Source organism: Melanotaenia boesemani, chromosome 1 (assembly GCF_017639745.1).
Source record: "Melanotaenia boesemani isolate fMelBoe1 chromosome 1, fMelBoe1.pri, whole genome shotgun sequence".
Classification (NCBI taxonomy): domain Eukaryota; kingdom Metazoa; phylum Chordata; class Actinopteri; order Atheriniformes; family Melanotaeniidae; genus Melanotaenia; species Melanotaenia boesemani.
In genome coordinates, this window is record NC_055682.1 from 31,244,318 (window position 1) to 31,266,393 (window position 22,076).

Sequence of the window (22,076 nt, forward strand, 5' to 3'; positions counted from 1 at the left end):
GGAATTTCTACATTATCATCTTGTCAATAACTATATTAAGGGCAATTTTGTTAATAGCTCAGGTTTACGTGTTCAATATTTGATTGGTAGCAATCTACAGCGTTAGCCGAGGCTGTTGTTTCCCTTTAAGGGTACACATTTTTCTACGCGTGACAGAAGTACCAGCAAATGAACTGCAACAACGGTTTTCCGATTGACCAATGAAAATCCATTTTCATACGTCAAAAAACGCCCCCTTTTAAGTTAGATTGAACTCCGGTTTCTCTGTCAAATTGTTTGTTAGCCAACATTAGCCTGCTACCAGCAATGACACATAAAGGAGGGGCGAGCAGTTGAGCAGTTTTTTTGCAAAAATATTTAATTGGAAACGCGTTAACATATCTGTTAAAGTGATTTTAGACGATCTCAAGTAAATAAGGTGAGTTACATTACAAAGTCTTCACATCTACGAGACTTTAAATAAAAGGTATATCAAGTTAGCAACGTCAAGAGTAGCACATTAGCTAATGCTATAGATAACATGATAGAAATCAAGAAAAATCAATAGTTTACATCACGCCGTCGCCGTGTTGTCATCAACTTCAGTGTTGGTATGCCTTGAAATACTTACCCAGATTTCCAGCTGACAGCTAGGAAAAAAAACTCCAAAACTTTAACGCTGGTCAAAAATGTTTGCTAACGCAACGTCTCTCTTCTGTGTAGGGAAAATACTATAGTTCGATATCCTGTCACAAATATCACAGCTTTCAGAGGCTAATTAATTGTACTGTGTTTATTCGGTGACCGGCTACATTACATTCTTTATTATTTTAAACATCCATAACAATACAGCAGCTAGAACACTTGCGTCTAAGTTAGCATGTTGCTAACGTATTCTAAACAAGCCTTGGTTTAAGATTAATCCCTGAGTAATAATGTTTTTCACTGTCAGCTATAATATTTATACTTTTAACTCACGTTTTGAAAGTTAATTGCTCTGTCATAATGCATGGGCTTGAGGAGTTGACTTTTGACTTTTTCGTCAAGTTGTTTTTGTATGTCCTCAACTGCTGCAGCAATTATTTTAACGTGTCATCTTTCCACCACAGCAGCGGATGGCCCTCATGGTAATTGTTGTTGGACCTGCTATTGCAAGAGGGACACTAAACTGAACTTATGAGTAATGAACTCAAATCCTTTCTGGAGTATGTCTACCAGCACAAGTCGTAAGGTAAAGTTCTTGCCTATTTGACAATGAGAGATTAATTGTATGGGACCACATTTAATATTAAAGCTTGATAGCACAGAACCAGTGATTGCTTAGTCTGCAAATAATTGGGTGTTGTAGGTCAGTGGGAGGCTTTTCTCGACTTTACCACATATATCAACAAAGAGCTTTGCAGAACCATGGCATCTGGAATGTTTTTTTCTCATAAATTTTTTTTTCTGCCTAACTTGACACATGATTACCTGTTTTTGTTTAAAGCTCTCAGCCTCCAATAATTCACTTATTTCCACATGTTTTAATTTTTCCAGAAATCTAGTTAAACTGGAACTCTGGTATTAAGTTTTAAAGGGATGTTTCAAACTCCTTTTTTTGGCAATAAGTTCATACTTTGTAAATTGAAGGTACAGCTATGTGTGAAAAGTATGAATATAGATTAAATGAATCCACTGTTTCTATGAAAAATGACAGTTTTATTTGTGGCTCTGTATGTTAGTTTTCTACAGTATTTCTATAATTGGAGGGCAAGGGTAGGCAAACTTTTGTGAAAGAGGTAAACAATGCACTTTAAACATGGGTGTGACTTAAATTATTTTTACTTAGTCATAGGAAAAATTCTGTAGCCTGAAGTGAAAGTTGTAGGCTACATTTGTTTTACTGCTGCGAACTTTGTGAGCATAACTTTCATATTCTAGTGACACAATTCAGTCCAACAAGGGCTGCAGTCCTGCAGGTTTTTGATATGTCCCTGCTCCAACACACCTGACTGTAATTAATGAGTCTGTGTAGAACTTAATAGGCTGATGGATCCATTTAATTTGAAGTTGTTAAAACATAGCATGCTGCTCATATCTACGATGCTGGAGACTACATAGCATCAAAGACTATAACTATAGTTTGGACCCATATGCAATAAACATGCTTAATATGTTCAGCTTAGTGCACAAAGTTAGTTGCACTTGCACATTTCAGAAAGCAAACAAAAGTTCTCTGAGACCAGATTCTTCCCATCCTTCCAGTAGCTCCAGCTGATCTGCAATGATATAAATGCGGCTGAATATTTCTCAAATGATAGTTCACTTGAACTGGAATCCATTCAATAAACACGTTTTGGCAGTTTAATGAAACAAACCATACACCGTTGACAAGGGCAGCTAGGTCTTTATGATGGCAGATTTCTAAAAGTTGTTGCTGCTACAAGTAATCAGGCTTTCAGCTGAAGATCACCAGTTAATATATATGCATGTTGCTCTAACATCAGCAGCGTGGTAATCCTAATTGAGTCCAGTGTCCAGTCCTCAAGATCTACTATCCTGCTACTTTTAGATGCAACCCTTCCCCAACACACCTGAATCAAATGAATGGCTCGTTACCAGGCGTCTGCAGAGCTGAATGACATGTGGATGAGGGAATTGAGACATTTGATTCAGGTGTATTGGAGAAGGGTTCCATCTAAAAGTTCCAAAATAGTAGATCACGAGGACTGAACTTGGGCACCACTGGTCTAATACTTAAAATCAATTGGTCCACTTGTATAGATATTGCATTGTAATAGGTCTTTTTTGCAGCATCTCTAAGGTGCAATGACTGCTTTTTAACGCAACATCTCATGTCTAGACTCCATTTCCTGATGAGCTGAAAACCAGATGTATAATGTAACCTGAGAGGTTGCTACCTTGGGCCCCTGGTTTAGTTTTGAGTGTCAACAGAGGCAACTCTACCCCTCTCTCTTTTCAAGACTTTTTTTTTCCCCCTTTCCCCCTGTGTGTGTTTGTGACCCTTGTCATATTTCCTGTTCAAAACAACAGAGATCTGACGAGGAGCAGAGTGGGCACGGGGAGCAGAGAGCCAGCCCAGCCCGGCTTCCCTTTGGCAAAAAGCAGCTTCCACCCATTCCTAAGAATGCAGCCCCCATTACTAAACCTGCATCAATGGGCACTCCAGCTCAGTCAGCTAATGGCACACACGCCTCTTATGGTCCTTTTTACTTGGAGTACTCACTGTTGGCTGAGTTGTAAGTACTGTCTTGTATCAGAATTCAAAATTTAGTTTTTATTCCTTTAGTATTTGATTTGTTTTCTGTCTTATGTTGAATCTATTAGTCAGTATTAAACTGGATTTGAAATATCCCTTTAACTTCTAAATTTAGTTTTTATTATGTACTGATCTAACTGCTTGCCATATGACTTGCAGCACACTAGTGATTAAGCAGAAACTCCCTGGAATTTATGTCCAGCCATCCTACAAGTCAGCATTAAGTAAGGAACCTTTTTTTATTTGTTTTATACACACACTGTTTAAGAATGTGGCCACTTGACAGGATCCCCTCAAAGTATCAACTGCGTGCTTTAAAAAAAATAAAATAAAATAATAATAATTAATGAATAAAAGAATTACCACACAGAATGTATGACACTGAAAGTTTTCACTTCCTCTGCTCATGTATTTTTTTACATGTCACTATGTACAGAATAACATAACTTTGCTTTAAAATATTTCCATAGTCAGTGATAAACTTGCCATGCTTGTACACTGCTCCTTTTCAGCACAATTAATTCTTAAATTGATTAATTTAAAGATTCTGAAATTCTAAATATCTTTTTGTTTAGTGTGGTTTGGAGTCATATTCATCAGGCATGGCTTGTACCAGGATGGTGTCTTTAAATTCACTGTGTATATCCCAGACAACTATCCTGATGGAGAGTGCCCGGTAAGCATTGGTTTTTGTTTTATCTTGTTTTTAAACCATGCACCAATAAAATCTAGGGCTATGTTTAAAAATAATTTCTTTTTTTAAAGCAATTTGAATCTATTTAAATTTAATAAATCCAGTATTGATTCATAAAACTTTTTATCCTCTTTTTTTGGTAATGTGACTCTGCTGTCGTAATGACATACTGAGGCTTGGCGAGATCTTGGAATGTACACAAACTGGTTTTCCTGTGTTGCCTTTGTCCAAAATCAGCTTCTTTTGCTGAGATTATGTCAAATTCAAATGTTTTCAGTCACCAGTGAGGATTAAATTCCCCTTTAAAGAATTTTGCAGTTGCGGGCGCTGCCACGTTTCCACAACAGGAAGTGATGTCACCACGCACGTATGCACTTTAAATGACCATGTCGGATTTATTTTAAAGTCATATTTTCTCTAGAACAAGTAAACAGTCTGATGCCATTTGTCTTATTTATTGTGAAAGATGTGCCTGCTCTGTGTCCATGGCGGTGAGCACATTTGGGTTTCTCCAGCTCCATCTCTGCTTTATTTATGTAGCACTTTTAAAACAAAGTGCTTTATGCCAAAATAAAAGCAATACAACAGCAAAAAGTAAAAGTATAAAAACATAGTCAGCCAATAAAACAGTTAAAAGTATAAAGAAAATCCCAAAAACCAACTTTTCGACTAGTGTTTAAAAGCCAAATAAAAAATGTGTTAAGTGAAGAGGCCTCCTTAAAATGTGGAGGTAACTGGTTCCACAGTCTCGGTCCAACTACAGGAAATGCTCGGTCACTTTAAATTTCCTCTTGGTTGAGGGGACAGCAAGGTTATTATAGTTAACAAAAACTAGAATTAAAAAAAACATTTTCGTTAACTGAAATAAAAATAAAAACGAGAGTTTAAAAAAAACTCAAACTAACAAACTAAAATGAAAGCAAAAATGTACTTCGTTTTTGTTTTTTGTAAATTTATTTCATACATAAGCCCTTGGGGTTGATATGAAATCTGCTTACTTCACTCTGCCGGATTTATGCCAGGTGTCTGTGCCGTACGGCACCTGAAGGTCCGTGATGTCACGCGTCAACAGCGTGTCCGCCCACGCTGACAAGCGTGACGGCTGCAGAGAAAGTTGGGAGAAAGCGGCAGAGTCCTATTTGGGTTTTCTTTCATTGTGACGATGTCAAAGATAAAAGTGCCTTTCAGAAGAAACAGGTGGTACAATATGTGGAAAGGAAAAAATAAATAAACTGAAAGTCCATTTGAAAAGCTGCACAAGAAGGCTAACCAGGAGTACCTGGACCAGGTAGTCTCTCTGCTCTACTCCCCGGAAAGAGAAGCTTAAGCCAGGCCGAGCAGCATGGGGAGGGAACTCGAGTCACAGACACACTGTCAGTTACACACACAGAGTCTCTCACACACAGTCACAGACAAAATCTTGAAAAGCTGAATTTGAGAGGCTTAAATTTGTTTTTGTTTACAGTGTTACACAGCAGGTTATGTACGCTTGGCATAGAAAAGAAAAGCACATCAGCATCCAGCTGAGATAGATCAGTATCTTAACCAGCTGCAGGCTCAGTGTTCTACCAGACGTGCACTTCAGTGTCTACAATATTCACTGCATTCACTTTATCATGAATGTAATAAAACGTGAGGTTCTGTACTGTTTATCAGCTGCAGTGATTTGTACTAAAGTTGCAGCACCCCTAGTGCAATTCTTTATGTAGTTAATTATGAGTCGTTTCATCTGAATGAACTAAATCTCTGGTCTAGAGGTTGTTGAGGTTCATGATTAGTTAGAATGAGCTCTTTTAGACTGAATTGTCTCTTGAATGGATTCATGTTATGATTGTGTTGGTTATGTTGATTTTTTTCTAGCACACCATCTCAGAAGCAGCACTACACACTTTTTTTTTAACTTAAGGCTGCTATCTTTTGGGCTGTTTTGATTTGTCTGACTGTTCATGTTTCCTCCTGATGAAGTTTTTAAAAAATTGTATCTTTTTATTATACAATGCTTATTCTGATTTCGAATTTTTCACCTGATAAATAATATAAATTTAGAAACACCCTAACACTAAAACTAATAAAAACTACACTAAAACTAAGCATTTTCAAACAACGAAAACTAATACAAACAAGAAAATCTGCTTTGAAAACTAATTAAAACTAACTGAATTTGAAAACAAAGTCAAAACAAAATAAAAACTAATGAAAAATCAACCTTGGGGGACGGGTAAAAGTGACCGGTCTGCTGACCCCAGGGAACGTGACGGTGTGTATAGTTGAAGGTCTGACAGATACTGTGGAGGCACTTTAAAACAAAATGATTTTAAAATCGGCTCTAAAATGAACAGGTAGCCAATGAAGGGAAGCCAAGACCGGAGCAATGTGCTCTCGTTTTTTAATGCCAGTTATAAGACGTCTGGCAAACACTGCTATAGTTTTTTTTATTTCAAATTTTCTTTCATACATGTTCCTCCTTTTACAGTATTTACATCTTCACATCCACTTGCATTTCAGAAGTGCAAGTAGATGTGACAGATCAGATTATTAAAGTAATCTGATTACTCCCAGATAACTGATTTTGGTTGTCAAGTAAATGCACTATTAAAACGAAATATTTATTTGAGAATGTCTTCAAGAAAAATGGTGTCACACAATTAGCTGATATTGAATCAATATATCAAATCGGATTTAATAAAATCGACATGGACTGTTAATCCATTCAGGAAATTAGTGATGATACCCAGCCTGCATAAAATCCCTTTATTTGTCAGGAAAATTGCTTGTCACATGCAAATGTAAAGAGATTTAGATTTTCCAACTCTGCAAATGTGAAGAAATGGAGACTGTGCTGTCTTGAAATGTTAATAATTAAATAAATTGCAGCCTTCAGAGTTTTTCAAATGCGAATTAAAGTAGAACTCTGAAGAGGTTTGAGACATAACCTATTTATTTATTTTATAACCTATTTATGTTTTTACAAGCTATTTGATTTGCATTAAGAATGTCCTAAATGTAACATATGTAACATAAAATTGAAGCAAACATTTAATAATTTTTTTTTTCTTTATTCCAGAAATTGGTTTTTGACAACCCAGTCTTCCATCCGCTTGTTGACCCCGTGTCTGGAGAACTTGATGTCAGAAGAGCTTTCACCAAATGGAGGTACGTTTGGTTTTTCATAGGGATGCAAACAGCAGACTTTATTGGGTATGTTACTTGTGGTGTATGTTTGTATCACTGCTCATCTAAAACTGAGATTATATTTGTGGAGGGGGTCGCATTCATTTGAGGAAAAAGGAAAAACCCTAACGAGCAAACAATTGAACATCAATGACGCGTTTAAAGGCCCTCACATGACACGTGGTGGCTTATCGTGGTCTTGCTGGACTGGGTCTGATACTGATGTGATGGTTGATTCACTCGCCCCCCCTCCCTCCATGACAGAAGGGCTTCTTTACTCTAGATTTTTTGTTAAGTAAACCCACTGGGTCCCATTTATTTAACCATTTCTGTGAAGGAAAAGTTCACTGAAGTTTGACTTTATTCAAACTAATATGAAATTCCTTCCAAAGGACTTGTTTTAAAACACTTTCTCAAATGGGGAACATTGAGACACTCCCCCCTAATAGTGTTCATGAAAAAAAAAAGTCATAGTAACTAAACTAAGACTGCCTAAATACAAGGATTATTTATTTTTTATATAAATTCTGATGCATGCCGAATGACATCACCTGTCAGCGCTGGAGTTGTAAGATGGTTTTGACGTGTGGCTAAAGAAGGAACAATGTACAGCAAGCAAAGTTCTGTCTATTTAGGGAAAAATGTTTCTCTGGAAATTACGTCCACAAACTGCGACTCACCCAAGGCATTATGTTCATGTGGAGAGAAACTAGCTAACAGCAGCAAAAAGCTGGCGCATCTCTAACCGCAGCTTACAGAAAGCACACCTGTGGTGTTTGTAAACCACCCGAGTTTTCCTGGAGGAACGTTACTGAATTCATAATAGTTAAATACACTTCCACAACAAAGGCTTGAGCTTTTTAGTGATGAAAAAAGGTTTGCCATCAGTTGTGTATTGACATTTAACATATTAGAAATGTATTTAAAAATATTTAACATTTTAATGTTTTTTTCAGCTACAATTTGTAATAAATTTGGCACTGATGGCACAACCTAAAAATCTCTGCAATGGTTCGATGGGGTACTTGGCTGAAAAAAGTTTAAGAAATGTGGAAAAATGGCTTTTGTCACACATTTACAATACAATAAATGGATCTGTTGACTGATCCTTACTACATAGACATGTTCACTCTGGTTAGCTCAAAGAATTCAACTCTGCATTAATTTTCTAAATGAATGTCATCAAAGGGATGAATGTCTTTTGGAAAAGTTTGTAGAGGTAATTTGAAATGGTCATGGCTAAAGGTAAACGCCAACATGGAGCTAAAAATCTCAAGCCCACATTCTCAATCTCTTAAATATTGTATAAAAATAATTCTAGCTCTAAAAAGCAAAAGATTTTTGCATTTTTTATTTTTTTATTTTTTGTCTTTTATAGCAAAAATGCAGTGATTTAAAAATCATGTTTAGTGGGATGAAATGCACCAAGTTAGTATTATGAATCAACATTTTTAAGATTTAAGGTAAAATTATACATAAATCTTTTTGGACCAACCAGAGTGATTTTTGAATACCTTCCATAATGAAAATGACAAATGCAGTATAAGAAGTCAGGATGACATGAAACAGCCATAAAGTGTTTAATTTAGTATAAGTTTAACTTGTAGTAGAAGGAAAAATGATAAATATTCTTGATTCTTGGAGCCATTCCAGTTGTCTTATAAGAGAAACCTCTAGTGATGGCATGCTCCAGTTTTCTCAGAAAAAATGCTAAATATCATTTCCTATTCTGTGTTCTTTTAGACGAAATCACAACCACATCTGGCAAGTCCTGATGTACGCGCGCACCGTTTTTTACAAGATAAACACCACGGAGCCACTCAACCCAGAGGCCGCTGTGCTGTGAGTTCCTAGTTTTGTCCTTGTTTGAAAAGTAGCACCGTCTTTTACAACTTTTTCAAAGATGGGAAAAAGAAAATAAGCCGGTGACAGCAACCCTTTAATGATGCATTTTGTGTGGAGACTAATGGTAAAAATGACAAATCTAGACCAGATCTTTTCTTTTTTTTTTTAAATACATTATAGATTTTTACTGCAAGTAAACATTGCTGCTCTGATCAAAGCCCATTGTTAGACAGTCCTTGTTTACTGTGGTAATGAATGAAAAAGAGTCATTGGATTGTTTTTCTCCCACTCAGGTATGAGAAAGACGTGCAGTTGTTCAAAAGCAAAGTGGTGGATAGTGTGAAACTATGCAACAGTCACCTTTTTGACCAGCCCAAGATAGATGATCCCTATGCGATAAGGTTGGACAACTGTCCCTGTTTTTGACATTCCAGTGCTAACCACCACAAGAAAATAAACTGCGCTTTTAAAGGAAAACAAGAACTGATGTATCTTGCTTTTCCACTCTCCTCTGGCTTTAGCTTTTCTCCGTGGAACCCAGCAGTACACGAAGAAGCAAAAGAGAGGATGTTTACATACAAAGTAAGTTCTACAAAGCTAAAGAGTTACAGACTGTCAGCTAAACTGTTAATGGATGGATCCTCCGCACTTGTAGGTTTGATTAAGCTAGTGTGTAAACTAAAGGCTTGTGATTGGCTGGCTTTTTCCTGTTGCATAACGCCAACGTTTTTTTCCTTTTGTTGTCTTAGCGACGGCCTGAGGAACACCACAAGGGAACGCAGGTGTCCGGGTTATCTTGGGTGAAGCCTGGCTCGACTCAACCCTTTAGCAAAGAGGACAATCCTCCCCAAAGCTGAACCTGCTCTTTTTCTGCAGTGGCCACTAGAGGGAAACATAAGGATTGAATGACACAACACTGGCTTGCCTCAGCCACTTAAGTGAAGTGGTTCCCTAAAACAGTTGGAGGGGGGACCTCCTTTTTTATTACACTTTATCACTCAGCTTTAAAAGCTTTTTAGGAGTCTTCTGACAGGTTTAGACAATGGAAAGCTAGTTTGTATCGTATGTAAATCGACAAGGACAAATGGATTTCTCAGCTACTTCATTTAGACTTCAATGCAATCGGAGTGTATTCTCATTTTAATTTCCGGGTTTCCATTTTCATTTATTTAGATGATACTGTTAAGTCCCAAAAGGATGTAAAATGTACAAGCGGAGAACTCGGCCTTCATTCAGCAGGTACAGTGGACTGCATGATCAATATCACTTGTTGAAATTGATTTAGGTCGGTTTATGTCAGACTAGGAATGTTTTCAGTTACAGCTGTGTGAATGAAACATCACCAAACCCGCCCTCTCTGAATACCCACTTAAGTTAACATGTTTTATATTTCTTACTGGAGAATGATTTATCTCTACTGTGTAAACTATTTGACAAAGTTCCTTTTAAATAAGATGATATATAAGTAAACTTATATTTTATTTTGATTTTAAATAATTTTGGATGCTTTATGTACTTTTTTTTTTAGTGGTTAATAAAGGTGTGTAAATAATGCCGTGCTAAGGTTTGACTGTAAGTGATGCATCTCCATTGATGCTTGGAATTTTTTTTTTTTTTTTTGCTATCTGAATGTCTTTTTTTTTTCTCTCTCTCTTTATATCCCCCCTTCCCTTGTCAGTTCTGCTCCCAAGTCAGAGGTTACTCTAGGATTTCTACCCTGAACCTTGGGGAAAATGTATTTTCATACAGGTTGTTATTCACTGCTACCTAAGCAGCACAAAAAGATGGTAATAGAATTTATTTAAGATAATAGTTTTAAGGTTTTATTCAAATGTCGGTGAGCATTCAATTTCTTCATCTGAAGAGGAGATTTGGTTTGATTGTCAACTGGCTCAATCACTTCCAATATGCAACTTTTGACTGCGCAAATTTTTGTGGGAGTCTCATGAGGATTAACCACGTTAGAATAGCGTAGATGGTGCTGAAACCTGATAGATCTACTTATAGCTGCTGTGAAAGGTTTACACCATCTGGGCTGTCGGCATCTAAAAATGTGTAATACTTTTTTGGATGGAACCATCTCTTTACTTCATAGATGATGTGACAATGAAATGCTTTACTTGGAAACCAATAAAATGATTGTAAAAAGTTGGTTTATTGGTGCATTATTTAGCTACAGATTCACTGAAAGATTAAATGGAAGTTATGCAAGAATCACGTATTAGGACTGATTACTATTAGAAGTGCAACTTATGTGGGAAAGATTTGTAACATGATTTAAACAAATTCTGTTAAAAAAAAAAAGTTGGAGTGACCTTATTTGGCCACCAGAGGTCACTACGCACCCGCAGAGCAGCGCGCCTCTCCCACTCCTGTCACGTTCGCACTGAGGAGCTACTCTGGTCCATGTGCGAAAGTAAAACCTCTCCTGATTGGCTGCGACTTGGACGCGGCCATCTTATGTTCTGTATGAACACATCGACTTTACAAATATTTACATGAATTTATCAGCCCCGCTCCGAAGTTGGTGGGACGACACAGCCCCCTAAGAATTCACCCTGGGGCAACTGGTTTTTAATTTTACACTGATTCGTGGCACTTTGGCAAATTGTCGTTTGTCCAATCACAGAGTGAGTCAGTAATATGCAAATAGTGTTATCACAGTCACGTCAGCAGCAGCAGAGCCGCTGTGCCGTGGTCGCCAGCAGGAGTACAACTAACAACACAACCAGAACTTCGCCGATAACACCCTGCCTGCATTGAAGTCCGGAGTTGCGCTTTGTGGCTAGTTTCAGGTAAGAAATAACACTTATTTTGCTGATTTTATTGTTGTAATTTTGGACTCGAGGGTTTCTGTTTCAACCAAGTTTGGAGCTGTCAATTTTCGGACAGTCAGTCAGGGTCGACTCAGCTGTATGATGACACACCAACTAGCTTAGTGCGTTATCTTTTCGTTTGAAAGAGGACAGCTAAGTTCCCAAACTTAACACTTTTCCTAAGAACCACATATAAAGCACGGTACGAAGTCGGACACCCTGCGCTTTTCGCTTAAATTTAAGATGCGCTTGGGTTCAAAGTAGACCTCCGTGGTTCTCGTTGGTCGTGGTGGTCCTGAACTGACAGCGACCAGTCGGGTTCAGTCGGAACCGCTCCTCATTGGGGACGCGGTAACTGCTAGCAAGACCAATACGTCGATGGTTAACCCTGACATGAAAACGAAAGTTAGTCGGAGATAACAAATTAGTTAGTTACATTATCACGGGCACCATCACTGACGACCTCTCCATCAACCTCCGGCCTCCTCCCCCCTCTTCAGCAGCGAGAAGCGTCACGACACCTTCTGAATCCAAAGTAAAGGTTTGGCTCAGACCACGTGTGACGGTCCGGACAACAACCAAGCTAATAGTTGAAAATGTTAAAGCTAATTATCCCATGTGTGTTCGTTTTGTTCGGGCTTAACGAGCAGTTGCGCTTAAAGTTGCCGCCTCGCTGGCTTATCAAACACATGAGCTTAACCCATTTCAGCAGGAAGATAAAGAGGATGCTGCTCACTTTAGAGAGCAGGTCTGTCTACTATTTTATAATGGCAGGAATCCATATCAAAGCTTTGGAAACACCCAACCCGGTGTGAAGTGTGGAGCTACTTAAAGAATGAAAACGCGGAAAGTCTCGCAATCAAAGCGCTTCCAGTCACAGCAACGCCTTACTTTATAAACAGGTTGGCAAACTTTACGCACGTTAATAGCCGAATTATAAAATGTTGCAGTTCAGCCAAACTGACGTTTGATTCAAGTGCGCAGAAATGCCGATTACAATCCAAGGCGTCACCTCGGGGAAGTCTATATGCACAGTTACTGTTGATATGGAGAAGTTGCACGTGCTTGGATAGTGCTCGCAACGTCACGATTATGAAGGAAACAGCTGGAAACCGACGGAAGAGGAACAGGGTCTGTGCCTCAGGGCCAGCTGGGAGGTGTTTAAAGTTGGCAGTGGCTTGACAGGCTGATCGAGAATTTGTTGAGCGCATGGGAAATATGATATACATAAATGAATCAGTCTTGAGCTGCAGATGTGTTATCTACGAGAATCTTAAGTTTTTCTAAATTTTATCACCAGATCACTTCTAAATCCAGCTCTCGCTACCTCCGGCTTCAGCCATGTCTCAAACTTGTTTTGAGAGAGGGCATGGGCCAGGGATCCCCAAATTCGGTCCTTAAGTCCCACTGCCCTGCAGACTTTTGATGTTTCCCTGCTTCAACACACCTGACTCCAATTAATGGCTCAATAGCAGACTCGTGCACAGCTTGTCAGAGACCCATTTAATTTGAATCAGGTGTGTTGCAGCAGGGAAACGTCTAAAACCTGCAGGATAGTGGGCCTTGAGGACCAGGGTTGTTGCCCACTGTGCTAAAGAACCACTGGAAACATCTTTGGGGTGGTGGGCACACACACACATTGGTTGCATATTATTTTGTCTTAAGTTACTGGCAGATGGCACAACACTTTTTGGCAGTGATTTCACATGACCTCTGGTTTTGCATATTAACAGTTTTGAGACAAGTGATGTCTATTTTATTGAAAATGAAAGTATAAATGTTTTAAAATTATATCAAGTCACGCTGTTTTTCATTCAACCTCATGGAGTAAAGCTCAGGTCGCAACCTCCAGTTGAAAACAGGAATGGCTACATGCCTGTGAGAAGAGATTTTTACTGGAACTTGGTAGCAGCTGGGAACAGTGATATTTGCCTTGTTTGTACAACAGTGAACCTGAAAAGGAAATGTGGTGCTTAATTTGTTATTTGATTAACTTTAACCTCAGCTCAGACTCAAGTTATCAATAAGTGAAATTGTTTACTACATTCTGAACAGATTAATGAATGTAAAATGGAAGATGGAAGTGGTTAGGTCATTTGTATATTTAAAAAAATTAAATAGGAATATCCATTGTCCAACACGGCAAAGAATTTTATTCAAGGATATCCAATTCCAATCCTCGAGGGCCTCCATCCTGCAGGTTTTAGATCTTTCCCCTCTCTGGCACACCTGATTTAAGTGAAATGAATCTTCCAGAGCTTTTCAAGTTCTGGGAAAAGTGACACTCCCTCTGAAGAATGCATGTGTTATTTTCACGTGACGTATAATACATAAGCACAATTTGTCACAACAACATGTCATATCAGCATAACGATTCACATTAGTGTACAAAGCATGCTGTAGTTGTGTAATGCATGGCAGCGGCTGGAAGCAGCGCTTCTGTAACAACACAACTGTCAAACGAGAGGCGGTTCCACTTCACAAAACTTTGGGAGTTTTTTTTTTAGAGTTACATATTTTTTCATAACATGTTTTGCCTTTAAAATTCCTGTTAAGCTTAGAAATCTGCTGAATTATGTTAAATAAAAATATATAAAACAATGTAAAGCAAAGTTTTCTCAATTTATTTGGTTTAAGCATCTATGTTAAAACAACAAAATGCTGCAGAAAGTTATTTAGGTAAAACCATTTCGGAGGAAAGGTGAGACAGCAGTGTTATTAATTTAATAAAATGATCTACTAGATTCTTCTGAAAAGGTGAATTTAAAGCCAAATGACCCCACTTTTGCTCGTTAATGTGATTCAGCAGCTCAAACTTGAGGCCTGTTGACAGTGATAAATATGTGTTTCTAGGTTTGACCTCACCAGATTAAAAAGCACAAAAATGTTTTAGAGGTCTTTTCCAAACATGGCACTGATGCGTTCAGTTGCCGCCAGATTAATGGAACAAAGTGCATGAAAAGGAAATGCCTCAGACATGCATTTCATAACTCTTACAGCAGCTGAATGTGTCAGTCTCGTGTCTGAATGAAAACTCTGGTCACTTTTTCTAAAAGTCTTGATGACAGCCTTAATTGATGGAACTTAGTGGTTTCCATGTATCGGCTTTTTGTTTGGTTTTATTTTATGCAACACCTTAGAGAATATTCAGCAGTTTTTTAGATTTGGCTGCAGGGGTTTGGTCCCGGTTAAGGTCATGCTGCATCCTCTCCTCTGTTTTGCACACTCCACCGGACAGCAAAGAAGCAGTGAAGTAGACAGTGCGCCCATGTGAAGGGAAAGATAATGTTTTTGCTGAGTTGACTATGGTTGTTACTGCAAGTGCTGTGAAGCGTTCCCGAGTAAGGAACCAAAGAGAGGTATTTTTGCTAGCACAGGCCAAGCAGGTCACCTAGAAAAGTTGGATTTCTCTTTTTAAAAGGAAAGGCTTGGCATAGATTTTGATAAAGTGAAAGCAGCACGGTAACTGCCAGTTGAAAAAGAGAGGTTGATGTTTTCTTTCTTAAAAAAAACAAGAACAAAAAAGACAGTAGCATTACTGCCCCTCCCATTAAATTTAATTAATGAGTAATGGCTCAGGTGTACTGATGTTCTTCGTCAAAAAAGGAAAACCTTGACAGAAAATCCAGTCAGTATTTTCAAGAGATCTTGTCTCCTAAAAGGATTTGAAGGATGTCTAGCTGCTAGTAAGAATATGCCTTAAAACATCTCTGACTGCATTTTGACTGTGACCAGTGATGGAGCCAGTTAAATGTCTATTTCAGATAATCGACATCCGCTGATCATATTGCAGCATCTGCTGCTGATTATTTCTTCATTGCATGTAAACAAGAATGATTGCAGACACGTTTGCAACGCAGGCAGCATTGTCAGTAGAGAGCCATGTGCTTTTATTTCTTCTTCTCCTTTTAGCTCCTAAAAACATTTAACTTATTCAAAAAGCTTCTTCAGTTCTGACTGACCAGCGGGGAGTCAAGCTTATAAGCCGTTGTTAAACATAACATCCAGCACACTTTGAACCCAACACCACCCATGGACAAAAACTGGTTTACATGAAGGAAAAAACACAGAAACACAAGCTGATGTTCTGTATGCAGTCGAAGTGTTCAGACCTTTACATTGGGGAAACTTAATAACTGTATTGTAAATGCATGGGATGACACAGGAGAACTTGTATATCTGGTATGAGAGTATATATATTTTTTTCTACCAAAAATGCAGATATACAGATCAGCCTTATCATTAAAAATACTGAAATATAAACAATCTAGATTCTCTTACGGCAGTGCCACCTCTTAAGTGGTGGGATACAGTATGTTTAGCATAAAGTAATTTGTAACGTAAGGTGTTGTATTCAAGAGAAATGGTTGTATAGGAATAGTCAAGCCTTTTTTTTTTTTTCTTCTTCTTTTTAGAGATTGCCTCATTGACCACTAGGAAGCTCTGTCAGATTTTACAGATTAAGCTCTGACAGCTTAATCTTAATTTTGCTCTGTCAAACTGGCAGGGCTCTGTGCTGGTTCCCAAACCTAATTTTGAACCAGCCACTGCATTAAAACCTAAAGAAAGTTGGTCCAGAACCTGAAAAGTTGACTCTCAACAGGTTTCCTCAATGGCAGAACAATATGCTGGCTGGCTGTCAATGTTCACACAAGAGTTTTAATAATAATATTAATAAAGAAAAAGGAAGCGAAGAAATCGTGAATCCCGCTGTATTTTTATGTTGCCTGGCAACCAGTTTAAATTTGAGTAGCGTAGAGCTCATGTTGGCATCCTAACATCTTAGGAGTTACGCTCAGCCTTCTGCATATTTTGTTTGTTTTGGGAAACTGTAAGTTTTAAGTGAGCCTGACCATCAACTTCATGACTAAATTTCCGTGCTGTTTATGTACTTTTGTGGAGTAAAGTCCTCCTACAATGGTTCCGGTTAAGTTGGTTTCATTCTGGGGCAGTTTGCAAGAAAGCACCAAGGTTCAACTCTGGAATGGAGCTGGAACCAGGACCAGACCTAGAACAGTGTCTGAAAGCACTAACTGATGCCTGTGGGGAGTGAATACTTTTGCAAAAATTGCAGAAAAAGCGTACTGCTTTGGGCCATTATGAAGGTTAGCATAGCTTTCATCAGGTCCATAAAGTAGTCACTGTCTAGGCTGAACTCTTTGAACTAGATCATCGGGCAGTTCTAAGGCCAAGACCTGTCTTTTATCAGGGACCTGACAGCAGAACGGACTATGGGAAGAATGCAGGCTAGTAGAGACAGTGATGTTTTGAGCAGTTAGCTGGGTAATGTTTGATCCTGGCACTCATGTGGATGCTACTTTGACATGTCACCTACCTAAACATGGTTTCCGACACAATATGTCCTTTAAATCAGCTGATTAACTGTTGAAAGCCAAAGATTATTAATCGGAAGGTGTGAGGGTGGGGATTACTGGATGATTACTCTGTTGCCTTTTCTTTCCTTCAAAGTCTCTTGGTTATATCAGTCCTTAAAAAATTATTCTGTTGATCTTTACTAAAACTAATATGAACTTGGTGGCTCCACTTTAAATGGGAGGTTCAGTTCTCCACCAATTTTAAGGTTGAATGTCACTGCTTGGCCCAGTACTATATCTTTAAATATCTTTTACTTAAGCTTGCTTGCCTGCTGGTACAATTCACTTTGAAACTGCTGTGGTTATGGCTAAAAGGTTTCAAAACTGTTTTGTAAACACTTGCTGGTTTAACCTGCCATTATATGTTTATATTTATAAAACTGTATACCAGTCACTTGTCATTGGCACGCAATGTGGCTCGCTGATAAATCCTACCAACATTTACCTGCTGTGTTAACACATGGGTTCAGTCAGGCTCTCACTTTGTACTAGGAGGGGGTTAGTAAGGGAAATGCATAGAAGGTCAGCTCAGTTCATGTAAAAATACAGCTCATATGGTAAAGAACTGAAAAACTAAAGAGCTGCTAATGGTGAAAAATGTCAAGCAGTTGGCTTTTAACATTACAACAGATTGCTGTAATTGTGTTAAGCTAATGCTGATTTAAATTCAGCAGTTTACTTTTTTCGTGAAATCACCTGGCTGCCTCAAAAATAATTTAATCAATTAGAACAATGTGTGTATCTCTGTTTAGAGCTGGGTAAATGAAGCAGACCTCTGTTTGGGTTTCTATGTGCAAGTCAGCAGAAAGTGAGTGATCTGGAAAGGCTTCTGTGATCTTCCGCTGGTCTGTGGTTGCAGAACACGTATGTGCGCGTGCTCAGAAGCCCTCTTCAGCCTCTGTCCTTAGCTGTTGAAATTCTATCAGCTGTCTGCACCTCCCACACATTCTGCAGTGGCAGGGCAGGCAGATTCAATGGTTGCGAGGTGGGGGGTTGGTGTGTGTGTGTGTGTGTGTGTGTGTGTGTGTGTGTGTGTGTGTGTGTGTGTGTGTGTGTGTGTGTGTGTGTGTGTGTGTGTGTGTGTGTGTGTGTGTGTGTGTGAAAGAGGGTGGGGGTACAGGAAGAGGCACCTGCTGGTGGTTGGTTTGCTCCAGCTGCTTTGCTGCACACATGAAAGGCAGTGCTGATGGATTACTGACAGGACCAAATTTCTCAAGACAGATGGGGGGAGAAAGAAAATATGGTTTATGTTATACAATGTCAAGTTGTAAATTTATTTATTTTGTATGGTGAGGTCTTACCTAGACTATTTTAATCTACAGGTTTTGGTGTTTTCAAAAACTCATATGATCTATCCATTTCGTTACTCAGTAAGGTTGCTTCATGTTCGCTCATTAATGCTGTATTTAAATAATTTTTTTCTTACCACTTTTTGCAGGTACACTATAATGGGCATGCTGTAGCGCTGTAGGTGGGCTCATTGGGACCAGTTTGGATCCAGTGGTGCTTCCAAGATTCCCGTCACCCTCTGGCTTTTGCCATGGACTTTTTTGACGACCCCAACCTCTTTGTTGAAGGTTTGGAAGGGCTGGATGAGGATGGCTTTGCTTCAGCACCATCGCTTGTGGATGAGCTTAATCTCAGTGCTGACTTTGAACCCCTTCAAGTGGAGGCACTTGGTCCAGGAAAGCATCAAGACATGATGCAATCAATCTCTTCCCAACAAGCTTTGCCCAGTTACAGCCAGCCGATGGGTCATTACATAGGTATCAAGGCACAGAGTCCCATGGAGCAGGCATTTTCTGGTCCTCAGAGCACAGGAGGTGGCATGATTGCAGAGCAACATGGCCAATACCACAATGTCACCATTAGTCAAGCACCTCAATCCAATGGCCTGTTCTGTAACAGTGGCAGTCCAATGTGGGGAAACCAAGACCAGAATGGAAATGTGTTTCATCCCTTAACTCAACAGCAGCAGCATCAGCAACAACAGTTTTGTCATCAGCAACTGCACAACCAGCAACTTCATGCCAGACAACATGCACAGCAGCAACATCCCTCTTGCCATCATCCACAGGAGGAGCAGCAGCGCAGAATGCGACAGCTGCAACAGCAGCAAAGTCATCAGCAACAGCTGTTGAACCACCACCAACAAATTAACACACCGAATGTTTCCTTGCAGCAGCATCAGAACTTCTCCTTTCACCATGGAGGTCAATCCAGCAGCCAGCAGCAATTACAGCATTCTCAGCAGCAGGTTCAGCGCCAACTATCTGTAAGAGAACCACAGTTTCATTCAAGGTTTATTTCAAGTAAGTCTTATTTGGAAAGTCAGAATGTCTCTCTGAGTGGGACTTGCCTACAAACGCAGCAGCAGGGCAGCTACCAGATGGCTAGGAGAGGTCAAGCCTTCACTGGATCAGGACTGCAAGACTCTGAACTATCATTCCCTATGCATTCATCATCAATAGTTCCCTCCCTGTCTACATGCTCTGTCAGCCCTACTAATGCTTACCAACCAGCTCAGTACCCTTCCTACCCTGGAGAGTCAGAAATACCCAGCCTCAGTCAGCAGTCTTTATCCTCAGCCTCAGTATCAAGGCCCACAACCACCAGACCACTTACATCTACAGTGCCTGAACTATCAGTGACAGCATGCCAGTTTGAGTCTACAGCTCTTATGAGTCAGCTACACACTAGAACAACTGTTAGCCAGGCAGAGGAGTGTCCCTTCCGAGCCCTGCGCTGTTCTGGAGAAACCCAGGGAAACTGCAAGTCATCAGAGATGTTTGGTGGGTTAATGAGTTGTTATCCCAGCAGTGCTAGCCACCTGCCCTCTGAGCAGCCTCAGAACTGCGGGGCTATCAACACTAATGGATACCAGGCTTTGGGAGACAATCTTCTACCATCAGAAGACCGGGATGGAGACTTGGAAGGCCTGGAGCCTCCTGACCTCTTACCTGACTTACTTCCCCAACTGGAGGATGCTTTCAAGCAACAGGATGAATCCAGCGTTTCTTGGATTGATTCTAGGCAGCAGAGGGGATACGAGAATGGGAAATCGACAGCTACTGGAAACAAAGATGAGAAGGTAACATATTTTATTTGTTCTAAGGCATCTGTTTTCAGCCATACAATAGTTGGGAGCTTTATATTTCATATCCCTCTTAACACTCATACAATCTGTGCACTTTCTCCTTTACCTTTATGATTTTTTAAGCTGCATTTGTATAAAAAGCTGATTTATAAATGGGCAAAATGCATTTTCTGTCATTTACAGATTTTTTCTTCCTTGTATATCAGCACAGATACCAGTGACTCATGTAATGTTTAACTATAGTTGGGAGAACATGTTCTTCTCTGCTAGGAAACCTGCAATCAGTAGTTGAGTGGGGGAAGGATAATAGGCGGTACCTCAGGCAGTTTGAAAGCCTTCTGAAATTGATAATGGTCAGTCCAGCCTGGCCTGTCTATCTGCCCAGTGCTCTGACAGCAGGTCAGGCCTGATTAGGCTAAGAGTGGCAGGAGTGTCTTCAGGACTTAGCTGTAAGCATACTTAGGGCTATATCAAGATGTGGGTCAGGGCAAGCCAGAGGCACTTGCACACTGCCTTGCTGGAGTGTGGGGGAGGTTGCACACTGTTGTGGTAGCTGCCACAGTTTCTGTGTGTCTCTGTGTGTGAGTGCACGTGTGAGAGAGTAAGCAGTCGGAAAAGAGCTTGGTGTAGAAGAGTGGTTAACGGGGGAGAGAGGGGGAGGGTGTATGAGATGGAGAGGGCAGTAGCTCATGGAAAAAGAAGGCTAGCTAAGAAAAAGAAGGGAGGGAAAGAGACAGTGAGGACGAGCATGAGAGGGAGAATAGAAGTGGAGGGGGAGGTTGAGAGAATGCATTAGCTGGCTGTAACAGGCTTCAGGCGGTTCCTGGACCTCAGTTGGCTGGTAACTTAGCAGCATCCATGCAGCTTCCTGGCCCATGAGTGACACATGACCAGTAGCAAATGCAGCAGACATTACATCATGGTCACATTTCTAATGGACATTGAGATTTGACACATCATTGAGCCTTTTTTTGGGATAATATTTGTGTTTCCAAAATTGATTTTTATTAAAAATACTATAAGAACAAAGCTTTTCAAGGCAAAACAGAGACAGATATGTCTAAAAATTAAGCTTGTGCTTTCTGTGACCCATTGCTGATATAGTAGGTACTCAGGAGCCTTCTTTGATTTATTATTGTTCCCAACTCATCTGGTCTGTATCTACACTCATGTTCATCATATTCTATAAACACACAAATAACTACAACTTAACCAGTTTGAATGACTCATTTTAATCTCTCTTAACAAGGTCCTGTTAATGGCCACATGACCTATTATGTCCTTCCACCTCTGAAAACAGAGCCATAACACAACTGGTGTTTTGAGTACCTTGACTTCTCCCCCAGCAGGCCACAGCAAAACTGGTGGACTGCCTAAACAAGAGCTCATCCATGCTGGCCATTTGCTCATCTGCAAAGGTCCTTGATTGAAATGGGGCCATGAGCCACAGCCATATGAACGTGCCTCTCCCTGTCTGTGTCAACATCCAGCCCTGTGTTGATGCTTACAGGCTGACTGTGCTATTCATGTGCACTGATGTGTGAACAGCCTGCTGATAGTGTGTTTGCTGAACAGGCAAGGCATCAGGGGATAGCAGCCCACTCTTCTCTCTCCCGCAGTGAATGTGGCTAATTAGAGGTTTCCAATGGTTGTAATGGTCAGCTGCAGATGTGATGAGCACCCAAGGGCCAGGCTGAATAGTTTTCCTACATTTGTTTTAGAAATAAAAAACAATATACATATATATACAAACACACACACAGTGGGTACAGAAAGTATCCAGACTTTGTTGTTCCTCATTAATGTACATATAGCACTACATTTTGACAGAATAACACAG

The 22,076-nt window shown here is 39.7% G+C and overlaps 2 protein-coding genes across 6 annotated transcripts in view; both read left to right on the forward strand.

Moving 5' to 3' along the window:
• The first annotated feature begins 272 nt into the window (after window positions 1-272).
• Window positions 273-11,096, forward strand: LOC121631442 (akt interacting protein). 2 transcript variants are annotated; one of them, XM_041972385.1, is made up of 10 exons: window positions 273-418; window positions 1,089-1,210; window positions 3,013-3,218; window positions 3,398-3,462; window positions 3,814-3,914; window positions 6,997-7,085; window positions 8,847-8,945; window positions 9,242-9,349; window positions 9,470-9,530; window positions 9,698-11,096. In XM_041972385.1, exons 2-10 carry the CDS (start codon window positions 1,163-1,165, stop codon window positions 9,803-9,805), a joined length of 885 nt encoding a protein of 294 aa, XP_041828319.1. In that variant the 5' UTR covers window positions 273-418; window positions 1,089-1,162; the 3' UTR covers window positions 9,806-11,096. The 2 variants fall into 2 exon arrangements, with proteins under 2 accessions (XP_041828319.1, XP_041828413.1); XM_041972479.1 differs by having other exon boundaries at window positions 1,092-1,210.
• Window positions 11,097-11,642: 546 nt separating this feature from the next.
• Window positions 11,643-22,076, forward strand: part of chd9 (chromodomain helicase DNA binding protein 9) — a 78,079-nt gene continuing 67,645 nt past the window's right edge. For all 4 annotated transcript variants that reach the window (XM_041970089.1, XM_041970172.1, XM_041970258.1 and 1 more), the window contains exons 1-2: window positions 11,643-11,743; window positions 18,578-20,230. In XM_041970089.1, the coding sequence (XP_041826023.1) occupies window positions 18,680-20,230 (1,551 nt within the window). In that variant the 5' untranslated portion in view covers window positions 11,643-11,743; window positions 18,578-18,679. The remainder of the gene's footprint in view (window positions 11,744-18,577; window positions 20,231-22,076) is intronic.

Excerpts from the sequence above, each read along its gene's own strand:
- LOC121631442 (XM_041972385.1), top strand. The coding sequence starts at position 1,163 with ATGAACTCAAATCCTTTCTGGAGTATGTCTACCAGCACAAGTCGTAAG. Across the intron at positions 1,211-3,012 it reads CTACCAGCACAAGTCGTAAG|AGATCTGACGAGGAGCAGAG; the intron begins GTAAAGTTCTTG and ends TCAAAACAACAG. Across the intron at positions 3,915-6,996 it reads ATCCTGATGGAGAGTGCCCG|AAATTGGTTTTTGACAACCC; the intron begins GTAAGCATTGGT and ends TCTTTATTCCAG.